The 26,568-nt window shown below is 29.9% G+C and overlaps 7 protein-coding genes across 9 annotated transcripts; 4 read left to right on the forward strand and 3 right to left on the reverse strand.

Moving 5' to 3' along the window:
* The first annotated feature begins 193 nt into the window (after positions 1–193).
* Positions 194–14,917, forward strand: P5CS (Delta[1]-pyrroline-5-carboxylate synthase). 3 transcript variants are annotated; one of them, XM_086916682.1, is made up of 6 exons: positions 194–951; positions 5,089–5,392; positions 9,045–9,692; positions 11,435–12,252; positions 12,507–12,797; positions 13,616–14,917. In XM_086916682.1, exons 1-6 carry the CDS (start codon positions 853–855, stop codon positions 13,778–13,780), a joined length of 2,325 nt encoding a protein of 774 aa, XP_086772808.1. In that variant the 5' UTR covers positions 194–852; the 3' UTR covers positions 13,781–14,917. The 3 variants fall into 3 exon arrangements, with proteins under 3 accessions (XP_086772808.1, XP_003697979.4, XP_086772809.1); XM_003697931.4 differs by having other exon boundaries at positions 389–951; positions 5,059–5,392; XM_086916683.1 differs by having other exon boundaries at positions 423–951; positions 5,064–5,392.
* U4-U6-60K (U4-U6 small nuclear riboprotein factor 60K) lies at positions 14,825–17,517 on the reverse strand. The gene is made up of 5 exons (XM_003697932.4): positions 16,876–17,517; positions 16,234–16,788; positions 15,773–16,150; positions 15,489–15,702; positions 14,825–15,407 (listed from the first exon to the last, which is right to left on the reverse strand). The coding sequence occupies exons 2-5, from the start codon at positions 16,757–16,759 to the stop codon at positions 14,948–14,950; spliced, it is 1,578 nt and encodes a 525-aa protein (XP_003697980.1). The 5' UTR covers positions 16,760–16,788; positions 16,876–17,517; the 3' UTR covers positions 14,825–14,947.
* Positions 17,518–17,925: 408 nt separating this feature from the next.
* LOC100872349 (histone H4) lies at positions 17,926–18,525 on the reverse strand. Its single transcript, XM_003697949.4, has one exon. It carries the CDS (start codon positions 18,523–18,525, stop codon positions 18,214–18,216), a length of 312 nt encoding a protein of 103 aa, XP_003697997.1. The 3' UTR covers positions 17,926–18,213.
* Positions 18,526–18,769: 244 nt separating this feature from the next.
* On the forward strand, positions 18,770–19,308 carry LOC100872027 (histone H3). Its single transcript, XM_003697946.4, has one exon. It carries the CDS (start codon positions 18,770–18,772, stop codon positions 19,178–19,180), a length of 411 nt encoding a protein of 136 aa, XP_003697994.1. The 3' UTR covers positions 19,181–19,308.
* A 1,600-nt stretch (positions 19,309–20,908) lies between these two features.
* LOC100871907 (histone H2A) lies at positions 20,909–21,507 on the reverse strand. Its single transcript, XM_003697945.4, has one exon. It carries the CDS (start codon positions 21,432–21,434, stop codon positions 21,060–21,062), a length of 375 nt encoding a protein of 124 aa, XP_003697993.1. The 5' UTR covers positions 21,435–21,507; the 3' UTR covers positions 20,909–21,059.
* A 127-nt stretch (positions 21,508–21,634) lies between these two features.
* Positions 21,635–22,382, forward strand: LOC100871551 (histone H2B). The gene has a single exon (XM_003697942.4). The coding sequence runs from the start codon at positions 21,700–21,702 to the stop codon at positions 22,069–22,071; it is 372 nt and encodes a 123-aa protein (XP_003697990.1). The 5' UTR covers positions 21,635–21,699; the 3' UTR covers positions 22,072–22,382.
* A 2,579-nt stretch (positions 22,383–24,961) lies between these two features.
* On the forward strand, positions 24,962–26,345 carry LOC100871200 (uncharacterized). Its single transcript, XM_003697939.4, has one exon. The coding sequence runs from the start codon at positions 25,065–25,067 to the stop codon at positions 25,737–25,739; it is 675 nt and encodes a 224-aa protein (XP_003697987.1). The 5' UTR covers positions 24,962–25,064; the 3' UTR covers positions 25,740–26,345.
* The last annotated feature ends 223 nt before the right edge of the window (positions 26,346–26,568 follow it).

Raw genomic sequence — 26,568 nt, forward strand, 5'->3', positions numbered from 1 at the left:
AAATTACCATATATACGAATCTATCGCACGCATACATAAGAGGAGCACAACGGACGCCGAGTGGTGAAAAGAATGAGTCAAACGCAAGTTAGATAGCAATTCTGTTTGCTCAATTCACGAGTCAAAGTTCACCGATTCATGCTGCCAATGCTACTGCCGTTGCTATATATTACGTATTACGCGATTTCTTTATGTATCTTAAAGAACACATAAAGAAATTGGATTCTGCACGAGGCTGGCGTCATGCACGAGGTTTTAGGAAATCGATATTTAAAATTGTCACGATTTCCGGGGAAGGAAACTTCTCCCTCCTCCTCCCACTTTTACGCTCGAGTCACATTTTTTGAGCGAGGATAAGCCTCTTAATCTTCGCTCTCGTGATAACGTCGACATCGTTTTCTGCCGCGATTTCGACTAGCAGCGAGTAGTAGTGCGTCGTTGACCATCGTGGCGACCGCTCCACCTCGCTACCGAGGTCTATGCTCGAATCCAATCCTCTTCTCGACTTCCTTCTTTCGTTCTTCTCTCTTCTTTTCTCATCTCGAGATCCCTCCGTAGCGAGAGCAGGAAAAAGCTAAAAGAATTTCATCCAGGATCTTCTCTCTTCGCCTCCCGATAGAATTTCCATCCCAAGATACCAATCTCTCGATCGATAATTAAATCCACGCTTCTCCTTCATTCTTGCCTATCTCGCTCTCTTCCCGTCCCTCCTCCCCCGCCACCAGTTCTCTCCTTCGTCGAGAAAAGGACGCACGAGTAGTGATCGCGTGACGTTCGTTCGATTAGGAAATCGTAATAGTGTCGTGCTTGTGCGAAACGTAAGCAAGGAGGAAGGAAGTTCAAGAGGCAGCCATGTACGCGAGGTTGTTACTATTGAGATCCAGTAAACTTGGATGTTTTCCAAGGAGATTGGCTTCGTCCTCCTCGGGGCCGAGGGTACCCGAACAAGTAGTACGTGCAATTTTTCTTATTTTTCGCCTTTCATTTCTTCCCAGAAACCAGATCGATCGATCTGACCGGACGATCCAGGCGATTGGTTAACTTCTGCATCGCCGATCCAATTTTTAACACCCTCGTGCGTGCCTTTCGAATCGAACATGGAGTCCTCGATGGAGAAAAATTTTTCCTAATTACATAAAACGATCAAATCTCGAAGATGTTTGTTTGACGTGAATGAAATCTAGGCAAGAGTTGTTTCTTGAAATTTTTGAAAGGAAAAAATATATATACAATGTTTGTGCGATTGAAACGATATGGAACAGACCTTGGGCAAAATTTCGAATGATAATTTAAAAACAATTTTTTCGAAGAACTTATTTACAGATACAGTTTTAATCATTATTTGATAAGTATTTCAATTGATGTTGACTTTACTTATTTGATCAAACGAAGAGAGAAAAAGAGAGGGAGAGAGAGAAAATGATAATATTTGGGAAAATAATAAATTGAAGACTTTATTATTTGAGAAAATAACGTTTATTTCGTAAACAAAAATTTGTTGTTGAAACAAATATTAAACAATATTGTAATAACAATCATATTAAAATATGTAACAAACAATTATTTTTATGAAAATCAAATAAGAAATAAGACTGAGTGACTAATAAATCATTTAATTGCTAATGCATTAATGATTTCTCGCGCGCGTGTACAATAAATTTCATAAAGTATTTTAGAAATAGATCATTTTTCAATTAAGATTAAAAACTTTAAAATAATACGACTCGAAATGTTTAAGTCGATATAAATATAGTTTTGTTAAACAGTATAAATATAATTTTCTAAACTGCTTCGTTATTTATGTAATTTTCTCGTTAAATAATGTCAAGTAACAAAACTTTCCACTGCGTTATGTCACTCGACAATGATTTTCAGAACGAGATAATAATGAAAATTATTTATCGCATATAGATTTGAAACGTGAACATAAATAAAACCGCGTAGACGTCGCATAACATGCATATATGTTGCTTCCGGCCGCATTTCGATAATTTTCTAACAACAAACAGCAACGAACGCGTTAAACGGGCTTTTAAATGCAAAATGCATCGTTCGATTTCAAAGATCGCCAGTTTAATTGGCTTTACCGTCATAAATGTAACAACAACGTTATCACGAATACATAATACAAGTGATATCTCGCTTATACACATGCACAACACGCAATCACCGAATTATAAATATCGTTCACATTTGCACTCGTTGTGTACGTTCGATCATCCTGTTCTTCCGTGCAACGTTTAGTCAGAGCTGGAGAAAATAGATTTTTTATTATTCATTCGAATAGAAAATAAATAATTCTATTTTTTTTTCAAATGATAAAGAATTTTGCTATAATAAATTTTTCTTTGAAGTAAATGTTATATATTGAAGAAATAAATTTCAAATATTCGTATTTTAAATTACATTATAGAAATATCAATTTGAAGTAACTCTGATATTATTACAATAAATTGAAAATTAATATAACATAATTAAACATCAAGGCATCATCAAGAATAATACCTTCAATTAATATCTGCTTATGAAAATATTTTGATTTTCTACATTTTACTATTTGTTTCAATTTATTTCAAAATTTGCTGCTCATTATCTGCTTATACAGTACTATAATTACAATACAATCGATTACAGAATAAATATTTTCTTGTCTCCGTGTTAAAATTTCAATTGATCGATTTATCGAAAAAAAAAAGATTAAACATTTATCTCATATCGAGAATTGAAACAAAGAAAAGATAAAAAAAAAACAATGTCAAGATCGATATTAAAACGATATTATTCTGAATCCATTCTGAAAAAAAATCACGCCATTTCATTCTCTCTCGACGAGAGAATCCAAGATACGATAAGAATCAGACGTTTTATCAATCGTCATTTAATCACGATCCAGTCACGATACGAACACCACGGTGACGAGAAATGATCGTCGATATCATTCGCGTGATGTTCGAATATTTCTGTATTATGGATAATATCGATTCCCGCGCCACATCCCTCCACGAGAATCGATATATTTTTAGAGATTCTGAGATAGATCAACAGGTCAGATCACAAAATGATTCAAGAAAATTCGTTGACGTGTTCTATCGATAAAAAAAAAAGAGTAATGCAATAATTTCATTAGATCATCAAGACATCGTATCAAGATCCAATTTTTAATCCATTCTATTCGACGATAGGATTAAAAATTGATTGTAGCTGGAAACGAACTGCGAAACTTGGAAAGTAAAGATAAGAGAGGCGGTACAATATGATTTATAACACTTAATCAGCGATCCACAGCTTATGAAACCTACGATGGAATCTACGTCGGAACGGAATCGATAATGTGTCATTGAAAAATGATTCCCCGCAAGATCTTAAAGGGAGAGGAATTGCATAGCTTTAGGAGACGAGCGGAAATTGGGTCTAGGAACGAGGAAGACAGGGGAATGCACAGAGGACTAAAAATATAATGAAACGTGGCAAATTGCTGTCGGTGACAGATCAATTGTTTTTTCGGATGAATAATTCATTCGCCGCAATTCCGTCAACGGAGATTAATGAAAACAGGTATTAAACAGGAAACAAAATTGCACATTCATCTACGATTTTTAATTTTTCTTTTTTGTTTTTTTTCCCCTCCCTCTTCTCTTTCTTTGTCTCTTTTCGTTTCTTTCGTGTGCCATTATGCTTCCAATAATTTTTTTAATTTTGAATTCTTACAAAAATTTCTTTAACATTGAACTCGTAATAAGCACTCGTAAACAGATGTTTTCTTTTTTTTTTTTTTTTTTTTTTTCTATAATTGATAGATCTAGAAGTGGAAGTGATTACACGTGTACGCATGAAAGTATGTCGAGTGGCAATCGAATAGAAATTGGCGGCCGGGAATTTTTCGATTCTCGATCAAAGTATTATACATAAAGATAACATTCGAGAATTTGAACGATTGTAAAACACACACGATCATAGATGTTACACTGATAATTCAATAAAAGCGATCAAAGGATCATCGAATGATCTTTATGAGTTTCGCTCGGTTGCATGTGAAAAGCTAAGAATAAAATTCGTTTGACGCAACGAGGAATTAGATAAAGTGCACGCAAATTAACTCACCTTGAAAGCCTTAAAAGCGAAACATTCCCATCGTCGCCACGAATGTGGGAAAAAGTATAGAAATCGTTTCGAGGCTTTTCATTTGCAAATGGAAAGATCCTTGCTTTACATTTTAATGACTGTCCTTGATGAATAACGTGTGCCTTGCGATACACAAATGTAATCACGTATGTTTCAAAAAATGATAGCCTTTATAACAATTAATCCTTTCAAATTTTTCAGAAGCTGTGGAAAAAATTCTTTTTTATCAATTATTAATAATGAAGAAATATTTCTTTAAAATGTTTTCGTAAAGAGGACATATTGTATTAAAATTTAATAATTTATTTTATTGAAAATATATATTTATTTAATCCTTTAGAGGATCGTCAAAAATCTATTATAGTGATTCTTGGCAAAAGACTTAATAAGAATTATTATATACAACTATATATATTTATTTATATGTATATATTATATAAATATGTGTTGTATATACAAAGTTCCATTTAAATCAATCTATCTAAATATCTTGAATTGACGATATCGAAAATTAATCTCCATATCAGAATTTAGAAAAAGTCTTTTATATCAAATTTCCCTATTATTATAAAAAATATTTTTCAATATCATCAATATAATTTCTAAAATATTTAGATAAATCGATTTAAATGGAATATTTAACATACATGTACGTAAGTATCAATTTTTCGAACGAATCTTATGATTTACTCATTATCTCACTTATCTCTAAAGATTAACAATTAATTAAGTAATTACATTGTTCGTATACGCAATATGATTTAATATGAAAAGTTAAATTTTAAAATCTCTTCTTACGATATACAGAAATAAAATCAAGTAAAAAATATAACACCAAACGTTATTAAATTGAAGAAGAAATCCTTTCAAAAATTTCTCTAATTTCGCGCTGTATCCCATTTCGATCGAAACGATTTAATCGGTTAATTTTTGAAGAGTAGAGTGGACTCACGTAGAGAATTGCAGACGACAGAAGGGCCTCGAAAGGCAACGATGTTCAACGACCGCAGCCAGTTGAATTACACCAGACGTTTGGTGGTGAAATTGGGCAGCGCCGTTATCACGAGGGAGGACGAACACGGACTGGCACTGGGTCGGTTGGCGTCCATAGTCGAACAGGTAGCCGAGTGCCAAAACGGAGGTCGTGAATGTATTATGGTAACTAGCGGAGCGGTCGCATTCGGCAAACAGAAACTCGCCCAGGAACTGTTGATGTCCTTATCAATGAGGGAAACGCTGAGTCCTGGCGGCCACATGAGAAAACGCTCGGGTATAATTCCAAATATACACGTTAATTGTTTTTTCCTTAGAGACGAAGCACTCGAAACCTTTGAAACCTCGAAACTAAAAATTTTCAAAAAAGATTCCATACTTTTCTTTAAAACTTTTGAAATTTAAGCAGATAATAATTTAGAAAAATATTGCGACAATATGGATTTACTTTTATTTAATAATAATAATAATAATAATAATTCTATTGGATTTGTTTTTATATTTTAGACTGATTTTAATTAATACAAGTTTATTATAATAGTTAATATGGAAAAAAATTGTTTTCGAAATGAAAATTTGTTAAGATTTTTTTTTATTAATAAAATCTTTGGATATATATCTATCAATTTTTATTATATATAGTTTAAAAAAATAATAAATATTCTAAACGGTTTGAATTTCGAGAGTTTCAAAAATTTCGAAATCTCAAAACTTCAGATTCAATTTTTGTGAATCATATTTAATCATACCAATAATATATTCTTTTCTCTTTGTTAACAAATATGAATTATTATTTTTCATTTCAAAAATAATAAATTTGACATGAATTTCACATAAAATCAACTCGTTCGCATTCAAAGTTTTCTCCAAACTTAATTAAAATAAGTCTGGAAATTTTGGAGTTGTAGAAAGAACCAAAGAACTTTACACATAATTCTCATTACAATATCGAATAAAATAAATATTTCGACGACAATATTATCTACACTATGACCCGGATATCTGGCAGTAATTCGACCCAAGACTCAATCCACCACGAATTTCATTGTTATCAGTGAAATATAAATTAGAATACACGATCCCCTCCGGTTATACTTTTTTTCACTCGTAATCCTGGTTCCTTTATACTTGGCGCGCTAATGAGTCTCGAGTAGGTACATATAACTAAAACGTATTCGAATTTACACGAACTTCGGAAGTCGTTGCGCTTCCCTTTGTATTTACATTTCTATATATCATATTCTTCCCTCCATTAATTAATATTATATAATTAAAGGAGCCGTCTGATACGAAACGCGAGAAAAATAATATCTCATTTTTATTTTAATTGACTGCGGTGAATCGATCGACCGAATAATGCCAGCAAGTTATGACGATTAAATTGCCCGAGTATAAATCTTTTCCTCCGATGGAAAACGTACAATTTGCTTGATTGGTGAGAATCGCGGTTTTTACGGATGAACACGATTGAATCATTTAATAAAGAAAAGAATCGTATAATGAAATGAGTGATATATATTTACACTATCATTCAAAAATATTTGGATATTTATCTTGGGATTTTAATTTTAATACAGAATGATATACGATGATTTATCCTTCATGATTGATATCTATATATAGTAGAATAATTTTAAATTATGAAATTAACTTGGAAAGTATATCATGTTTCTTCTTATTTAAGGAATTGTACTTTTTCAAATTGTTCAATTTAGATAATTATTAAAATATAAATTTATATATAACAAATATTATTTACAATATATACAATATCTAATTAATAAATAAAAAAGGTTTTTTTTTAAAATTGCATTCCTCAGTGATACGAATTTTTCGCTATTATTATATTACATTATTATGGTGATTGTTTACGAAAGATTGTTTACACTTCATCAATGACCTTGAAATATGTTGTTAACATAAATATGTTGTCAACATTCTAAATAACTTTTTTTTATTAAGTTATGTATATATAATCATCGCTTGGATTTAAATATTTGCAAAAATATATTCGATATTGTATCTCTAATATTTAGAATATAAATTGGATGGATTCCATGAATCCTTCGAATCTGTTTCGAAAATATTTCTCTGTAAATTATACATCTAATAAAATATTATATACAAATTTTTATAATATCTACATATACATCATTTCTATTTATATGATGATTAAAATTTACTAACATTAAATCTCTCATTGATAAATATAAAATCTTGCATATAAAAATCGATAAATCCTATATTTAATTCTAACATATACTTGTCTAATCTTTGTATTTTCGTAAAATTCCAATACTATTACCATCAATGTGTCCAAATATTTATGAATTAATGATAGTGTATCTGTGAATTGCACGAAATCTAGAAAACTAAGAAAAATTTTAAAAACCAATTAAATCGTATCACACAATTATTGTACGAAAGAACTTTGCGAATAAAAGGATGGTAAATAATCTACATTACCCTGGAGCAATCTTATTTTCTTTGTAAAGAACAAACGACTTGCAATATCTACCATAAGCAAGAAAATTCCGGTTACGTTAACCACGTTCTAAAGGTATTTCCTTTTTCATGGGCATTCATATAGCAGCGTGTGAAAGAGAAATCGATACAGGGACTCGTAAATTTCGTAGTACGTACGAAATGTTAGACCTTCACGATAGAGGACGCGTCATAACGTTTCAGAAGTACTTCCGGTTATCCGGGGACTGCTCGGCAAGTTGACAATGTCCGGTTCTTCTATGTAGGTTAAACTAACAACCGCAACCCGCCCAATTCTTTTACCGGCAATTCCTTCGAGATTCTATTTGCTCAGGAAAACATTCGTGGTAATTCCTGTTTTCGAGGAAAGCAACAATCGAACGCGATAGACAGAAATTGCTGGGAAAATATAACCCTTATTTTTTATTATTCCTTCCTGAATTTGAACATTTGCGCGAATGGTCCAAAATGATCATCGATATTTTTCTAGCACTCCTTGTTCCCTAATACATGAAGAATATATATAGATTTTTGGTAAAGGAAATACAATGGAATTGCAAAAATATAATAAATAAATATTTGAGTTGATGTGTGATAAGTTATATTTCGTTTTAATCATCTAATTATTCTAATAATTTAACTTTAACTATTCTAACTGTTATAAATTCTACTAATAATAGAGGATTAGAAATACTATTTTTGTTTTTTGATGTAGAAAAATTTATAATAATAAATAAAATGATCAAACGAATAACTTTAGAAAAATTTCCTATTAAATAATCTGCCTAAATATAAATATTAATAAATCTTATGAAACCTGTGAATTTTTCACTTTTTCTAAATTAGATCAAAATTAAATAAATTGATAAAAATTTTAAAAATAATATAAGAATTTTACATAGTGAAAACTAGAATAGAATAAGTAGAACAATTAAAAGTATTTTGTAAATTTTATAAATGTTTTATAAATGGCAAATACAATATGATTATAATTTATTATATATATGATATTATGATTATTATAAGTGAAAAGCACAAAATAATTGTTCAAATTAACAAAAAGACATTTAATTATCGACAACGATAATTAAGAAATCATTGTAATCTCTATTTTATTTAAATTTTATCATTGTTAAGCGTCATTATTGTATAAATCAAAATCTTCTCTATTTCATATTTCATAATATTAACTTCTCTATTATTCAGTTGGTTCAAAATCAACTAACTGTTTTGTTATAAAAAATTACTAAAAACTTTTATCGTTCATCATCTTTATGTACGTTAATCCTTCAAAGAGAAAAATTGCTACACTTGAAACGCGTTATCGATGAGCGCAGTCAATTGAGTTTGGACGAGCTCCAAAAGACCATAAACAAAAACCATTCACTTAAAAATGCTGTTTGTTGTACACGATCAACAGTAATTTCGATCTAATGTTCACACAGGCACTCCTTTGGAACCTAGAGCAGCAGCCGCGGTGGGTCAATCGGGTCTGATGTCGCTGTACGACGCCATGTTCGCCCAATACGGTGTGAAACTGGCCCAAGTATTGGTCACCAAACCGGATTTCTACAACGAGGAGACCCGTAATAACTTGTTCAGCACCCTGAGCGAATTGCTCAGCTTGAACATAGTCCCCATAATCAATACCAACGACGCGGTATCACCTCCGCCACACGTTGACGAGGAAGTGGCTGGAAGCGGTGGAAGAAGAGGAATTTCCATCAAGGACAACGATTCTTTGGCCGCCATGTTGGCCGCCGAGATTCAAGCGGACTTGTTAATCTTGATGAGCGATGTAGATGGCATTTACAATCTGCCTCCTTGGCAAGATGGCGCCAAAATGCTGCATACGTTTAGCATGGATCTTAGAGACACGATTAAATTTGGGCAAAAATCGAAGGTCGGTACCGGTGGCATGGATGCGAAAGTTAATGCAGCACTTTGGGCTCTTGATCGAGGTGTCTCCGTAGTAATTTGCAATGGAACTCAAGAAAAAGCTATAAAGAATATTTTATCTGGGAGAAAAATAGGTACTTTCTTCACACAGACGACCGAAATTTCCACACCTGTAGAGGTTGTCGCTGAAGAAGGTAAGAAGGATTTTTATATTATAGCAAAACTTTCTTAAGTGTCTTAAATGTTTTAAGTGGATGGGTCTTTTAAGTAGTGGATTTCTGTGCATTGCAAATTCACAAGAGGATTACAAAGTTTTTCAGAGAATCGCTATTGTCATTTTTAATAAGTTTTGACATTCGTTTATTTTAATATTATTGCATTGCTGCATATTTGAAAGCGTTTAATTAATATATTACTATTCCGCGATATATTAATTTCTTAAATTTTCTTTACCTTATATCGGTAAAGGAGGGAAATCGACTGATTCAAATTATTTGAATATTTAAAAAGATTTAAAAAAACATTTATATGGAGTAAAAATAATAAAAAGTTATTTGAAAATATTCTATAAATATCGAACATAAAATTGCTTAAATAGTTTTATTTTCAATCCATGAGGCAATTTACGAGATCGATCTTTTTTTGTTTTTATTTAAAAAAGAAAAGTCGATCGAGATTATTGCGTTTGCACGCGGTAGTTTTTTTTTCGTAAAGGGATCGGTCAGTAGCGTCATTTTGTTCTACCGACCATAGCAATATAGGTCATCGATTATCGAAGGCAGAAATGAAACGGCTTACCGGCTGCTGTATCGTGGCCATTGTACAATTATCCGCGACACATACCGCGCTCTTCTAAGATATAGAAAAATGTCACGTTATTCGTGTAAAGTATATTCAGTTAGAACAAGTTTTGGTCAACATGGTTGGCCATTGAAAAAGTAGGTGAAAAGAAAAGTAGTTAAATATTCTTTTAGGAGCTTCTTTGAATGAAAATATATTTCTATTCTCGTTACTACTTCGAGTAATTTTTATCAGAATCAGATTCCATTAAAACTTATTTGATATATCCTTTCGAAAGAAACCGTTTGAATAGCCGATGCGTTACCAACATTGTATTTCTTTCAAGAATAATTATATATGTATCCATTCAACAACCGTAACTTTTATTGCTTTATTACATTATAGTAAAAAATATTTAAAAATAAATTTAGGAAAATATCAGTAATAACATGATTTATTTATTACTTATTTACTATTTATGGTTTTAAGTTCAGGTGTTTAGAATATGTTATATGATGATGTTTGGAATATAGGTATATAAAATAATTCTAATCATCCTAAAATAAATGACATCGAATTTTGTCTCCAGGTCAAAATTTTTTAAGGTACAGTTATTTCTAAAAAGTAAAAATTACCATTATAACGGTATCCTTTCTATTACCCTTCTTACATAAAATGATTCTTTGCTCGGTTGAATATTGTTACAACTCTATTTTATAAGTATTTATGCCATATATCTCTATTTATAACGATATCTTATTGTATCTAATGGTATCTAGTTTTCTTAATAATATTACTCATTACTCAGTGAAAAATGTTTCAAATAAAAGTTGAATATCGGTACGTCTATCAAGTAGTATATATATTTATGTTATTAATTCTTTTAAATGAATGTATAAAAAATATATATTCTATTTAAAAAAATAAAGTTGAATTTTACGCGTTCACGAAAGAATTAATAATACTTGTCTCAACACTTATCTAATGAAAATTTTTTATGAAACATTTTTCATTGCGAGTAATACTTCGATAATCTATCGATATCAATATTTTGTCGCTGACTGATCGATTATTACATGAGAAATTTCTAATAATCAAAGAATCATCCTTTACAAAACACAAACCTAAATATATACATGTGATTATATATCTTTAGCTCGAACTGGAAGCCGAACACTGCAAGCTCTTCGACCAGAGGAACGAGCAAGCTGTATCAACGCGTTAGCTGATCTCCTCGAATCACGGCAAAAGGAAATATTGGAGGCTAACAGAAAGGATCTTGAGGCTGCGGAGAAAACTGGTCTGGCGAAAGCTTTACTTTCTCGTCTCTCGTTAACACCCGCCAAACTGAAGTCTTTGAGCTCTGGTTTGCGACAAATTGCCAATGATTCCTTAACGAATGTGGGTCGCGTGCTTAGAAGGACAAAACTGGCCGAGGGTCTGGAATTGAGACAGATAACTGTACCCATCGGTGTATTGTTGGTGATTTTTGAATCACGGCCCGACAGTTTACCTCAGGTAGCGGCATTAGCGATGTCCAGCGCTAATGGCCTCCTTTTGAAAGGAGGCAAAGAAGCGACTAACAGCAATAAATATTTAATGGAGTTGGTAAAGGAGGCACTGGGCCCGGTTGGTGCTGCCAACGCGATATCTTTAATTTCGACCAGGGAGGACGTCGGTGATTTATTATCGATGGGAAAACACATAGATCTCGTAATTCCTCGAGGTAGCTCAGATCTTGTTCGTAGCATTCAGGAACAATCGAAACACATTCCCGTATTGGGACACGCGGAAGGTATCTGTCACGTGTATGTGGATAGAGATGCGGATCTTGTTAAAGCTCTAAAGATCATCAGAGACTCGAAATGCGATTACCCTGCTGCTTGCAACGCTATGGAGACATTGCTTATTCACGAAAGTCATATGAAAAATAGCTTTTTCAACGATGTGTGCAGTATGCTGCAAAAGGAAGGAGTGAGAAAATTAATGATGAGATATCGTTTCAGAGGCACGAATGTGTAAATTCGATAATTTATATAGAAAAGATCAAGATCTTTGAGATATTTAATAATCATTTTATCATTGCAGTTTTAAATTAAGAATAAAATAATTTTACATTCATTTCGTTATTCGATGAGAGAATTTGTCAGTCGTGTCTTTGATATAAAGGAAATAATAATTGGTACGAATGAATTCTTATTATTGTATTTAATCATGTCATATTTTAGGTAAAAGTTAATTCCGGGCCGAAACTAAGGAAACAATTGACATTCGGACCACCAGCTGCGAAAAGTATGAAGACCGAGTACGGCGCACTTGAGTGTGCAATCGAGGTCGTATCAGATATCGAGGATGCAATAAATCATATTCACAAATATGGCAGTGGACATACGGATTGCATTGTTACCGAGAATAAAGAAAGAGCCACCCATTTCCAGAGAGAAGTGGACAGTGCGTGCGTTTTCCACAATGCCAGTACTCGATTCTCCGATGGTTATAGATTTGGTCTTGGTGCCGAGGTGAGTCAATAAAATTAGAAATGGATTGAGACCCAAATTTTTCAATTTAGAAAACTCGATTCGAAATTGTCGAAACTTGAAATTCTTGAAACGTTTACTTTTTTTTGTAAGAGATATTTGTTTTGTCAAGAATTAAAATGAAAGAAGTTAATAAATTAAAAAGAATCTAAAATCGAATTAATTTAATTATTTAAATTATATAAATTATTCTCTATTTGGATTTTAAGAATTTCGAATCACAAAAATAATAAGAAGTTTTAAGATTTTTAAAAAATTTAAATCTTTTGAATTTTAAAAAGTTTCGATTTTATGAATTTTTTGCTCGCAGAGAAAGAAATCGAAGAAGAGACTGAAATATTGCATACAAGATGGTTGACACGTTGATATAATTAAACCATAATGAAAGTAGATTGTATTTATAAACGAGAGCGTGTCATTATTGGAAGAATGAGGTTTTTTTATTTGAAAACAATTTTTCTTTAACACTTGAAGCAAGATAAGAATATTATTCCCGATAGATTCAAAAAATGATATATTATATTATAAAATGAGATGATTTCAAAATGTTTATGTTAAATATATATACAATAAAAAAATATTTTTTCATTAGGAAGAAAAAATTTCCAATATCATTTTATGATATCTTTTGTGATTTTAATTGATCTATAACATCTTTTCTTGATGTCTTATCAAATAAAAAATAGCATAAATTATCGAACAAATCATAAATTTAAAAATCAATCAAAATATTCTCGACTACACTTTTTTAATAAAGAAAATATAAATTTTTATATTATAATTTCTAATTATTACAACAGGTTGGAATTTCCACTGCACGAATTCACGCACGCGGTCCAGTGGGAGTGGATGGATTGTTGACTACAAAATGGGTATTGCAAGGTAATGGACATGCAGCTGCAGATTTTGGAGAGGGTGGTGAGGTTTGGCTCCATCAATCTTTACCTCTCAATGAATCTGAATGAATTAAGTCGAAACAATCTATAGATATCGGAATCTTCGCTTTCGTGATTCGGAAGATTTTACGTCGAGAAGAATCATCAAAAAAAAATCGTTCTATTTTCGATTGGATCGCAAAACGATTGAGATTATAGCTTACAAATATTTTGTTTGTTAACTTTTAATTATTCATCGTTCAAATGTTTAGATATAATTAGAAATTTAATTAAACAGAAATGTGTAAGATTCCACAAAAAATAATGACATCTATCTTTCGCGAAGATCCTTTAGTTCGATAAAAAAATCACACACATGCACATAAATCATTGTTAGTTTAATAATGTTGTTAAATTAATTGAAACGAATAAAAATACGTCAATTATTTGTAGAATATATTACATTTATTATGTGATTCTAGTTTTGTTTATAGAGTATTACTTGAAAAGGTACTGCCAGAAATGAAATTTTAGAAAAATATGTTCTACCATTCGTCAAAACATAATTCTTTCCTATTTTTTAATAAACCAAAGAATGTTAAAACTTCAAGATAAATAAAAACAAACTAATATATATAATTAATTTAAAATTACACAAATATATCGTCGATAAATTTGTATTCTAAATTTGTATCTTAAATTTGTATCCTATTTGTATCCTAAATTTTATTGCATTGTAGTTTTCCTTTTCGATTATAAAAATATGAATAAAACCGTTCTTTTATAAGATTTGTTATAAATACAAGATGAGGTCTTATCGTTAAGAAGAAACATTTAAATACTTTTAAATACTTGATTATTATGAAAATTTATCATCAAGTTTGTTAATAAAGTAAAAGCGTAATTATGTTTATCAGCAATGACGCAAAACTGCAATCGGACAGCAAACCTCTGAGTACAGAGTCCGATCACAATATTTACAAGAATAATTTCATGAATAGTTAAAGAACTCTCTTTCTTTGTCATCGTATAGTAAATATTTCTTATCAGAAACGATGAAATATATTATGGTAAAACAATGTACAGTTTAAAAAGAAAGAGAAAAGAAGAAAATCAATAAGATGAGTCACCTAATTAAAAGGAATATGTTTATTACTTATATGTTTACTCTTCCTATAGTACAAAAATGATGTCTTCTTGAAATATATTTTTCTTTAATTAAAATTATAATATATTTTTTTATTTAACGAAGTCTTTTTACATGTTTTCGGGTGCCCATAATTTAAATGTTCGATCGTATGAACTGGTCCCGATGAATCTATGATCGGGAGAAATATCGACAGACATAACTTTACCATCGTGACCTGGTAATGTTTTAAGTGGTTGCCAAGTCTTATTCGACCATATTTTGGCAGTATTATCATACGATGCTGTGACTAGGTATTGTCCTTCTATCCTTTGATATTTTACATCTGATAAGAGGTTTGTATGTGCCGGTATTGTGTACACACAAGATCTTTTTCGTAAATCCCATATTTTACAAGTATTGTCTTCACTTGCTGTTGCTATATGAAATCCATTTGGAGAAAAATCAATGCCAAAAATAGATTTTAAATGGCCTTCCATAAACATAATACACCGTCCTGTGCGAAGATCCCATACTCGACCAAAAGAATCGTGACCACCTGTGGCACTTACACTGCCATCACCTTGAAAACTAGAAATCAATAAAGAATTGAACAATTGTCCTTTGTATAATATTAAATATCATGATATATTATGATTTTAAATATTTTACCTAATACAATGTACAGCTCTAGCATGACCTTCCTGATGTAAGACTTCTGCTTGCTGTTCCAAATCCCAAAGTCTCCAAGATGCATCATAACAACATGTTCCAAGAAATCTACCAGATGGATGAAATGCTAATCTTGAAACTCTGTGTGGTTCATGTCCTTCAACTTCAGCTAAAGGTTCCTCTCCAAATCCACCACTCCATAATTTTACAGTTCCTGTATATTAAAAAAGTATTCTATTCTATTTTGTATTATAATTTGTTATGTAATAAGGAAATCTATATACCATCTGAAGCACAGGATGCCAATACGCAAGTTTGTCCAGTTCTTTCTCCTACCACTTCTTCAGCAATAGTAGCTTTTGGATGAAAAACAATGCAGCCAACATTACAAGTATGTCCTTTAAGTGTTCTTAACAAAGTACAGTCAGGTACAGACCATAGTTTACATAAGCCTGACCATGAAGCTGTAGCAAGCACTTTGGAATTTGGACTGAATTGACAAAAAGAAATTGGCCTAGTATCTCCAATTTGGGAACAATAAATTGTTAATGCTTGCAATTTTTTCAAAAGTTCTTGACGACGTGCTGTACGTGTGGCTGTTGGCAATTCCAAATCCTGCCTTGCTTTGTCCAATCTAGCTTTTGCTCTAGGCAATGAATATGCTATCAAATAAATAAAAATATTACATACATACAATAAAATATAAAAAAAATTCTAATATATTATAATAATATTTTATATTTACTAGCTATCCAAGATCGTGCTATTTGAAGAGATTCTGGTCCTTCATGATACCATGTTGTTTCTGTATCTCTTTCAATTGGATGAGAAGGTTTTTCCTCTTCTTCATGTTTTTTCTTAATTGCATCTTCACCTAAATTAGCTAATAATTCTCTTAATCTTGTCCTCCTATCTGCAGGACCTTCACCAAACAAACAAATAGGTTCTCCTAATTGTCTTAAATTTCTTTTTACTTCTGAATCATCAGTAGATACATTGATTTGACGAGCTTTCTTTCTACGTTCAAATTCTTCTAAGAGAGCTTGTCTATCTTTGGACATTTCATCTTCCAATTCCATATATTCATTTGATATATGAATATTTGCCAATGTAGCAACATTGTTGACATTGTCTCCCAAAGTTGTGGTATCTTTTTCTTCTTCGGAGGATTCCGCCACAGCGGCCAATCTAGCACGCTCTGCTTCTTCAAGCGATCCATAATGAACAGTTTTTTGTTTCTTAACATAAACCAAATCTTCGTCATCTGACATTTTAGACAATTATTTATTGTAAAGATATGCTATAAAAAAGAATATAGTATTAAAATATCATTTCTTAACCTTTTTGAATCAATTTTGAACTAATATAAAATTTGAACATAACCTACATCATAAAGAAAATATATATAACTCAGACAGTACACGATTTTATACAATATAAGTCAGAAAAAAATTACACATAACAATAAATGCAAAGATTGTTGGAACTTATTAAATTAATTTCATTCATAAAAACTAATTTCATTTACTCATTGTGATAAAACTATCTAACGTTACTACGAATATTAGCTGTCAAATAAAGAACACTGTATTACTATTCAAATATTCAATAATCGATAATTTTTTTTTCTTAATTTAAATCAACTTTTCTCGAGATATCATTCAAATAATTAAAATTTTTCGTTCTACATTTTAAATAAAAATATAAAAATTGATATATAAAATTATAAAAATTTATATAAAATTTTAATGAATATATTTATCGTTATATATTTAAAAATGATCAACCTAACCTAAAATTTAGTTATATATGTTCTGATTGGTTAAAATTACAATCTATGAAAACTTTAGAGATAGTTATTTTAGGATAATTATTTTATTAATCTTCAACTTTCAATACTATCTACATCAATTCTAACTAATGTCTAATACATAATGACAATATAAATTAATATATGTAATAAATAACGATCATCTACTATAGCCACACCCAATACTACATAATAAAGACAAAAATATAACAAGATTGTATATCATAAAAAAATCATATATCATTGACAACATTCTTAAAAAACAAGATTCAGTTATTGTATATATTATTTCAGGATTTTACTAAAAAAAAATATTAATTGTAACTAACAATAATTCATTCATAAATAAAAAATGTAAATTGTAAATGTTTTTACAATAAATTAAAAAAACAAAACAGGAAAATATAAAATAATTTTATTCCAAAAATATAAAATATTTTAAGATATATGTATATTAAAAAAATAAAGGTAATTCTATAAAAATGCCTTCATATAATCCTGATCAATGTTTTAAATTCTTTTGTATTCATTTTTTATCATTTTATAAATCGTAATTCATACGATATTTTATATTTGGAATACATTATGCGTCATTATTCTAAGAAAAGCTTATAAATCAAGATAATGTTATTTAATATATTATATTTATTAATATGTTTGAAGATATAAAAAAACATAGAATATAACAAAAATATTTATTGGTATGTTTGAATATAAGAAAAATAATGTGAACATTTAAGATAATAAAATAATAAAATTCATTCATCAAATAAATCGACTTTATCGATTCACAAAAGATTAATAATAAAGATATAATAATAAACAATTTGAAATAGAGAGAATTCCATACATTTGAAAGATTTGATGGCCCTGAAAAGGGCCGTTTGTTTTGTAAATGCAGCGATGGAGCACCAATTAACCACCAAAACCGTAAAGGGTTCTTCCTTGACGCTTCAAAGCGTAAACTACATCCATGGCAGTTACAGTCTTCCTCTTGGCATGTTCAGTGTAAGTGACGGCATCTCGGATAACATTTTCCAAGAATACCTTCAATACACCTCGTGTTTCTTCGTAGATCAATCCAGAAATACGCTTCACACCACCACGACGAGCAAGACGACGAATGGCTGGTTTGGTAATACCTTGGATGTTATCACGCAAAACCTTTCTATGACGCTTTGCTCCTCCCTTTCCCAAACCTTTTCCACCCTTTCCACGGCCAGTCATAGCGAAACTTGATCAGAATAGCTCGATGAACAACAACTCAATGTCTACCGAATGCTCGCTTGCACGCGCTTTTATGCCGACAGCAGACCAGTTTCCCCACCACTCGACGTTCGACCAATCAGAAAGTACGAACTGAGAATCGTACTCAATAAAAGGGGAAGCGTTCTCTTGCTCGAGCGCATTTTGTGTTTTACCTTTATGTTGAACGTATCTATGCAAGTTTTTAGTTTCACTTAAAGAAACAATGGCTCGTACCAAACAAACCGCACGTAAATCAACTGGTGGAAAGGCGCCACGTAAACAATTGGCGACTAAAGCTGCTCGTAAGAGTGCTCCTGCTACTGGTGGAGTGAAGAAACCTCATCGTTACAGGCCTGGAACTGTAGCACTCCGTGAAATTCGACGATATCAAAAAAGCACCGAACTTCTAATCCGAAAATTACCATTCCAACGTTTGGTTCGTGAAATTGCTCAAGATTTCAAGACAGATTTAAGATTCCAAAGCTCTGCTGTCATGGCTCTTCAAGAAGCCAGCGAAGCTTATCTCGTTGGTTTATTTGAAGATACTAACCTATGTGCAATTCATGCTAAACGTGTCACAATCATGCCGAAGGACATACAGTTGGCTCGTCGTATTCGTGGAGAAAGAGCCTAATTGTAGAGCCTTTTTAAAAACAACAAATCGGCCCTTTTTAGGGCCAAAATTTTATCTAATGTAGCAACTTAACGTTCATTTCTTATAAAAATTTATATATTTTATTTATTAAAAAATTTCCTATATTATATAATCGATATATTTATATTAATTAGTAAATAAGATATAAACTTCAAATATACAGAAATCAATCGAGAGTTCATAATCTTCGATTTCTATTTTTCATTGCAACAATTTTCTATAGGAAAATTCATGGTTAGAATTATATATTATTCAAATACTCAGTGGTAACTATAAACCTTCGTTCTTGACAGAATATTTACGTGAGTTTTTTTTTAGATACGATATTCAAGTCTGCTCTTACTCAATGTTTATTTATTTTATTAGATTATTATTATTATTTTTATTAGATTATAATTTAAAATTTTTTTTTATGATTCTGTTATTCATTGTTATTTGCAATAATAATTTTCTATAATAATAAAAATTCGTAACTATATTATTTATAGTGAAGTAGCTACTACTCAAATCTTTTGCAATTTTAGATATATAACGTTCCCCTACAGAGAAAAGAACATCTGTGTCGAACATCTGCTCCATGTTCTTTTATGTACGAAATCAGACCTTTCATTGAATATTATACCTATCCCTTCTTTTATTTTTATTTCTAGCTATCATGAAGTTTTTGAATTAAAATTAAATTGAACGCATAATTTTTAACGTATAATTTCTATAAATCTTTAATAATGTTCATTAATGCAATAAAAGATTTTCAAAAATAAAAATAAAATTAGATTTTAGAAAATATTTTATTCAATTTTTCTATTTACTATAATTATCTATATTGCCATGTTTAATATATCTATACTATATATAATTTATAATTAATTAACTTTATAAATTATAGTATAAGTAAAAAAACAAATATATATAAAAAAAATAATAGAATAAAATATGATTTTATATTAAAACAAAATGAATTTTCTATTATCATAAGATTTAGAATGAAAAAGCAGTTATTGAATATTATAAATATTAAAATTTTTCAAAAAATAGATCATATTATGATGTAAGAGGATCATTTTTTGTAAAATAATAATCAACGCATAAAAAATAATAAGAATATTCAATATTATATTATTACAATTTAAGAATCTAATATTTTACTAATCATATTAAATATAAAAAAAATTACAAATATTATTTAATAAATTAGACAAAAAAGAAAGATGATATATTATATTATATATTATATACATATATATTATAATTATAATATAAATATTACATTATATAACATATATTATATAATATATAATTATACATTGTAATTATTTTTTTATTTTCAATAAAAATATTTCTTTTATCTGGATTTTATTTTGATAATTTATGATTGCAATTCTTATTATTGTATAATAATCTATTGTATAATAATTTATAAAATGACTTATAATATAAAACATTATCAATTATATTTAATTTGACAAAATATTAATAATTTGTTAACTAAATCGAAATATGGAATTAACGTTCTGTATTAAAAGTTATTATACTTACAAAAAAAATTTAGATAAGATTTTTTAAAAATAGATACGATTTAAATTAATCAGTAGTCTAAAAATACAGATATATTGCTTTTATTGTATTAAAAATAATTTCATAAAATTTTAATTTCTATATCAAATCCTATTTTCGATAATTATCTTAAATATGTTTAAATATGTATAATTCTATCTTTGAATATCTTTATTTATACTTCTATTTCTTATTTTTTATTACATAAAAATATATTCTATTTAATTATGAATCAGATGAGAAATTCCTTCGTTTTAAAAAATTGTGGCCCTAAAAAGGGCCATTTATATCGATGTTTATACGGTTAAGCTTTTTTTTCAGTCTTCTTTGGCAATAAAACTGCTTGAATATTTGGTAAAACACCACCTTGAGCAATAGTTACTCCAGAAAGTAATTTATTTAATTCTTCATCATTACGGATAGCAAGTTGAAGATGACGAGGTATAATTCTGGTTTTTTTATTATCACGAGCAGCATTTCCCGCCAATTCCAACACTTCAGCAGCCAAATATTCCATAACGGCTGCTAAATACACTGGTGCTCCTGCACCGACACGTTCTGCGTAATTTCCTTTGCGAAGAAGTCTATGAATACGACCAACAGGGAATTGCAAACCAGCTCTGTTGGAACGAGACTTCGCCTTTCCCTTAGCTTTACCACCTTTACCTCGGCCAGACATGTTTTGCGTGAACTTAGAGTAAGAAGTACCACAAATGCACTCGAACAGACGTGAGAGAAATATGCCGCTTACAGGAAAAACGTATTCTTTATAAGCCAGCCGTTACGAACTCAAACCAACCAATGGCGCGCGAGCTCGCACGTGATTGGTGCGCTGCTGGTGCCACGTTTCAAGCTAAATAGCGCGCCTCCACTGCGTTCCGACATTCAGTCTTGAATTCTCACAACAGTCGAGTGCATTTCAAGTCTACGATCAAGTTGCGAAGATGCCACCTAAAGCAAGCGGAAAAGCTGTGAAGAAAGCTGGTAAAGCTCAGAAGAATATTAGCAAGTCTGATAAGAAAAAGAAGAGGAGGAGGAAGGAAAGTTATGCTATCTACATCTACAAGGTGTTGAAGCAAGTCCATCCTGATACTGGAATTTCCAGTAAAGCCATGAGCATCATGAACAGCTTTGTAAATGATGTTTTTGAGCGTATTGCGGCCGAAGCTTCACGTTTAGCACATTACAACAAGAGATCTACCATCACTTCTCGGGAAATCCAAACTGCTGTCAGGCTTTTGTTGCCTGGTGAATTAGCTAAACACGCTGTTTCTGAGGGTACTAAAGCCGTCACCAAGTACACCAGTTCAAAATAAACGCTACAGCGTCTTATAAATCATCGGCCCTTCTCAGGGCCAACAATATTCTCATAACGTTAAACAACTTGGTTGTAACTCATTATTGAATATTTTTTAACCCGAATATTTTCCATTGAATCCTAAATAATTATGATAAAAGTATGTTGTGTTGAATAATCAAGAAATTATACTCTTGTTTATATTAAAAATATCATATTTGTAGAATATTTCAAAATTTAAACAGAATTATTTCATTTTAAAGAAGCAGAGTACTTTGTCATAACGAATCATTTTGTAAATATAATAAAAATTAATAGAAAATATCTAAATCATTTTTCTAATTGTTTTCCGCGGTGTTTTGCAGTGCTTTGACTTGCGCAGTTCATATGAGGAACATTCGATGTCACGATCAATGATGTAAATTCGCTAAATACTTCAATTTCTAATATTTTATATATTTCTTATAAAGAATTCATAGAAATTACAAAAATAGATAAATATCATCATTAAAAAATTTATAGAATAGTTGCCAAGGACATAAAAACATTACATTTATTGCAATTAATATAAGTTTGATAATAATTCTTAGTATAACCTCATTCCATCAAATAGAATTTCAGGTTAGAATGATACTGATAGTTTTCGATTTTCAATTAAAAAAAGAAAATTAAAAATTATTAGAAATATTAACTTTCTGTAAGTAAAATTTTATTTACATACGAAAAGAAAAGATTAGAATTGATTCTAAATTAATTGATTTAATTTAAAATCTGAACTAATAACTATTATCCATAATATTATTCATAAGTCATTTAATTATCTTCATATTGGTAATTGATGAAATACATGGCACAATGATAAGACAAAATAAAATTTTTCAAAATATATGTTAAGTTATACAATGCTATCTAGGATTAATTTCACAATAATTTGGATAAAAAAATTGCGATACAATTCTAGTTCATAAAAAATATTGTTTAATAAAAAAATATATATAGTATAAATTTGTTAGTTAATGTATGAAGTTTATTTAATATTGATACTTATTTTGAAATTCTATCATTGATGAACCATTATAATAATGGTTTCTGTATAGATGGTTCCACTGTCGCTTCTCAACATGAAATTTGATTGGTAGACAAGATTAAAGCTTATTCGTGCACAATAAATGTAACAATAAAAAATTATTAAATGATGGAAGTTGTTTAAAAAATTATAAAATAAATTTATTATAGCTTCTTTTTAGTTATATGTTATTTATATTTTAAATTTTTAGCATTAAAAGTAGAAATTTCTTACGCTAGATGTCAGAACCTATGACTTTAACGTGCCGTCCATACTTAAATTTTTTGATGAACTAACAAATTGATATACAAAAAAATTATATAGAAAAATAATTCATAAATAAGAAAAAATAATAAAAATATAAAAATTTACACATTATATACGCTATTTAATGCTTAAATGAAATATTCAACTTAGAAACTGTATTATCTTTTTCTGAAGCACAGAATATAGAAGATTCTCCTCCTAACTCAACAAGCGAATCAATGATGACGTGTCCTGTAGTTTATACAACTCCCTCAAGTTCGGACTCTGATCGCAAACTTTTTTATCATGTTTTATAAATTGAATATTTATGAAAATCTGTCATTGTTCTAAATTCTAAATTATTTACTCTAGTATAATATTATTTTTTGAATTATACAAATATATATTATCAAAATAAATTAATATATTTTTTCAATTTTGTATATATTACAATATAAATAAATTTAAAACTTCATAAAGTTTAAAAGATCATATTTTAATATAAAATAATTACATGAAAGAAATTATTTCTCTTTTTTGAATAAATCATTAATAATAAAAAATTATATAGCTTCTTTATAATTTTAAAACTTTTATATTCTATGGTATTAGAAAGAGGAAATTAAATGAAAGATGTGTAAAATATGCTTTAACAAACTATTAATTAATATTATTAATTAGTACTATTGCATAAGAATGAGTATTTTTATAATAAAAGTATTATAAAACACATACATATGATATAAAATTATCTAAAAGTACTATTCTGAAAGAAAATAATATTATTTCCTGTTTATATAAAATTGTTACATTGTTATATAAAATTATGATTAAATTTTTTAATTCAAATTTAAATTATGATAAAACGAATTAAAGCGTAAAATAAGCAATTTTAATAAGAATATTTTTATATTAGTACTTATAAGTAATATTCTGAATCAGATTCCCTGTACATACTATCACGATCTCCATCAGAAAAAGAACAGCAAATAAAAACAATTAAATAAAATTAAATGTCATCAAATCTCATTTGAGAATACTAAAAATATGAAAGATGTAATAAAAATTAATTCTAGATACATAAATGGAATATTTCACACATCCATGGGAATTGATATTAATCCAACGATAGAACATTCGCGGTTCATGTTATACATCACTAAGCGATCGAATATCAAGCAAGTTTTTTAAGTATCCGTTGTAAGTTGGATGCAAATGATTGAATATAAATTAGCAGCAGTCCTTTTTTTACAATTTTCTATATAAGTATCATGCCAATTTTCGCGTAAATGTTTAGATTTTTAACTTTTTCTACACGATGTTCTATCGCTTCGAAAAGACGGACTTCGTTGAACGGCGCAATATTTTGCTTTAACGAATGAATATACATAAAAATCAATAAGTATATAAAAGTGCACACACGCAGCTATATTTTTGCACAACGATTACTTATTAACACGTATGTAATTTAGAAAAACAAAGCACAAAAGTAAAGGTATATTTACCGCTTCTTCGCTGTCATGGAATCGCGGCATCCGACATATTGGGTAGGACTCTCTCCATGGTCCGCGCTTAAGAAAGAACACCGCTCACAGCCAAAGCTAACTACCATTAAAGCAAGAGCATCATTGTTGGTCTAGCTACCTCCAGGCACTTTGTATAAACTTTTTATCCGTTATTGTTGAAGTAATTCCACAAAAATGGAAGACAAAGCAAATTCTGGCAGTACTGCAGTCGAAGCTGCTGAAAATCCAACGGCTCCGGCGAAGAAACCATCAAAGAGCAAATCGAAGGCACAACGTGAGAAGGCATCTCATCCTCCAACCTCTGAGATGGTTAACGCTGCTATCAAGGAGTTAAAGGATCGCAAAGGATCGTCTTTGCAGGCGATAAAAAAATATATCGCCTCCACTTATAAAGTCGATGGGGAAAAATTTGCCCCGTTCATCAAAAGATATTTGAAATCCGCCGTGACATCTGGCACTGTGGTTCAAACAAAAGGCAAAGGAGCATCTGGATCTTTTAAGCTTTCTACTGGAAAGAATTCTGAGAGTTCGAAGACCAAGAAAGTTCCACATCCAACAAAGAAATCTGTACCGAAAAAGACACAGTGGGTCGAAAAAAAGACTGTTTCTAAGAAAACTGCTCCCGCTAAGAAGCCAGCAACACCAAAGAAAGCTGCTGTCGAAAAGAAACCAGCACCAGCAAAAAAGAGCGCATCCAAGGTAGCTGCAGCAAAACCTAAAGCTGCTTCTGAAGCCAAAAGCATGTCAAAAGCTAAAAAGACTGCTAAGGCACCAGCAGCTAAAACCAGGACTCCTAAACCGAAGAAAGCTGCGGCACCAAAAACAGTCAAGTCACCAGCAAAAAAATAATTATTTTTAAATACTATCCACTACATCCAAATGGCCCTTTTCAGGGCCACTAAATCTTTTATACGAGGAACAATCTCTTTTTTATTTATTACGAACAAATTATCATTATTTTATACGAAAATAACTTACTTCAGTTGAATTTTTAATTCGATTGACTTATTTATTTGAATATCATATTCAAATGATAAAGACACATCTAATTGAATGTGTTGATTATAATTTTGATTACAAATTATAGTTTTGGAAAAATATTGTGTATATACATAAATTTTATTTTGCATTGCACGTTTTATAAGATATATTTCAAGTTACATTAGAGTTTTATACAGAAGTAAAAAAAAGATGGTGAATTTTAAACTATAATGTTTCTAGCCATGCTGTACATTGAAGATAGTGCTAGGGAATCTAACGAAGGAGTGCTGCACAACTGCTCCCCTACCTTAAGCTATCGACCGATTCCCGCCAAAATAGCAGATGTTGCATGGTTCACAGTGCACATATGAAAAGAGAATATAAAGATAATTATTTTTTATATTAAAAATATTTTAACATTAATGTCATTTTCAAAATTTAATTAAAATTAAATACATAATTATATTAAAAATATTATGTTTAATTTTATTATGTTAAAAAAAATTATGTTTTTTATTTATAAGTGAAAAATTAAATTTTTAATAATTAATAATCGAACGTTTTTAGAATTGTAAAACAATGATTAAATTTTAATGAATAATTTTTATAAATAATTCTCACATTTAAGAGATAATAATTATTTTTATAAAATATAAAAAGATTTTTATATTTTATATTTTATTTGTCAGATTATAAG

Source organism: Apis florea, unplaced genomic scaffold, assembly GCF_048593485.1.
Source record: "Apis florea isolate Af1SG1 unplaced genomic scaffold, ASM4859348v1 contig_3803_pilon, whole genome shotgun sequence".
NCBI lineage: Eukaryota > Metazoa > Arthropoda > Insecta > Hymenoptera > Apidae > Apis > Apis florea.

Excerpts from the sequence above, each read along its gene's own strand:
- LOC100871551 (XM_003697942.4), top strand. The coding sequence starts at position 21,700 with ATGCCACCTAAAGCAAGCGGAAAAGCTGTGAAGAAAGCTGGTAAAGCT.
- LOC100871907 (XM_003697945.4), bottom strand. The coding sequence starts at position 21,434 with ATGTCTGGCCGAGGTAAAGGTGGTAAAGCTAAGGGAAAGGCGAAGTCT.
- U4-U6-60K (XM_003697932.4), bottom strand. The coding sequence starts at position 16,759 with ATGTCAGATGACGAAGATTTGGTTTATGTTAAGAAACAAAAAACTGTT. Across the intron at positions 16,151-16,233 it reads AGCACGATCTTGGATAGCTA|CATATTCATTGCCTAGAGCA; the intron begins GTAAATATAAAA and ends TTTATTTGATAG. Across the intron at positions 15,703-15,772 it reads GGCATCCTGTGCTTCAGATG|GAACTGTAAAATTATGGAGT; the intron begins GTATATAGATTT and ends TTTAATATACAG.
- LOC100871200 (XM_003697939.4), top strand. The coding sequence starts at position 25,065 with ATGGAAGACAAAGCAAATTCTGGCAGTACTGCAGTCGAAGCTGCTGAA.
- LOC100872027 (XM_003697946.4), top strand. The coding sequence starts at position 18,770 with ATGGCTCGTACCAAACAAACCGCACGTAAATCAACTGGTGGAAAGGCG.
- P5CS (XM_003697931.4), top strand. The coding sequence starts at position 853 with ATGTACGCGAGGTTGTTACTATTGAGATCCAGTAAACTTGGATGTTTT. Across the intron at positions 5,393-9,044 it reads CCACATGAGAAAACGCTCGG|GCACTCCTTTGGAACCTAGA; the intron begins GTATAATTCCAA and ends ATGTTCACACAG. Across the intron at positions 9,693-11,434 it reads AGAGGTTGTCGCTGAAGAAG|CTCGAACTGGAAGCCGAACA; the intron begins GTAAGAAGGATT and ends ATATATCTTTAG.
- LOC100872349 (XM_003697949.4), bottom strand. The coding sequence starts at position 18,525 with ATGACTGGCCGTGGAAAGGGTGGAAAAGGTTTGGGAAAGGGAGGAGCA.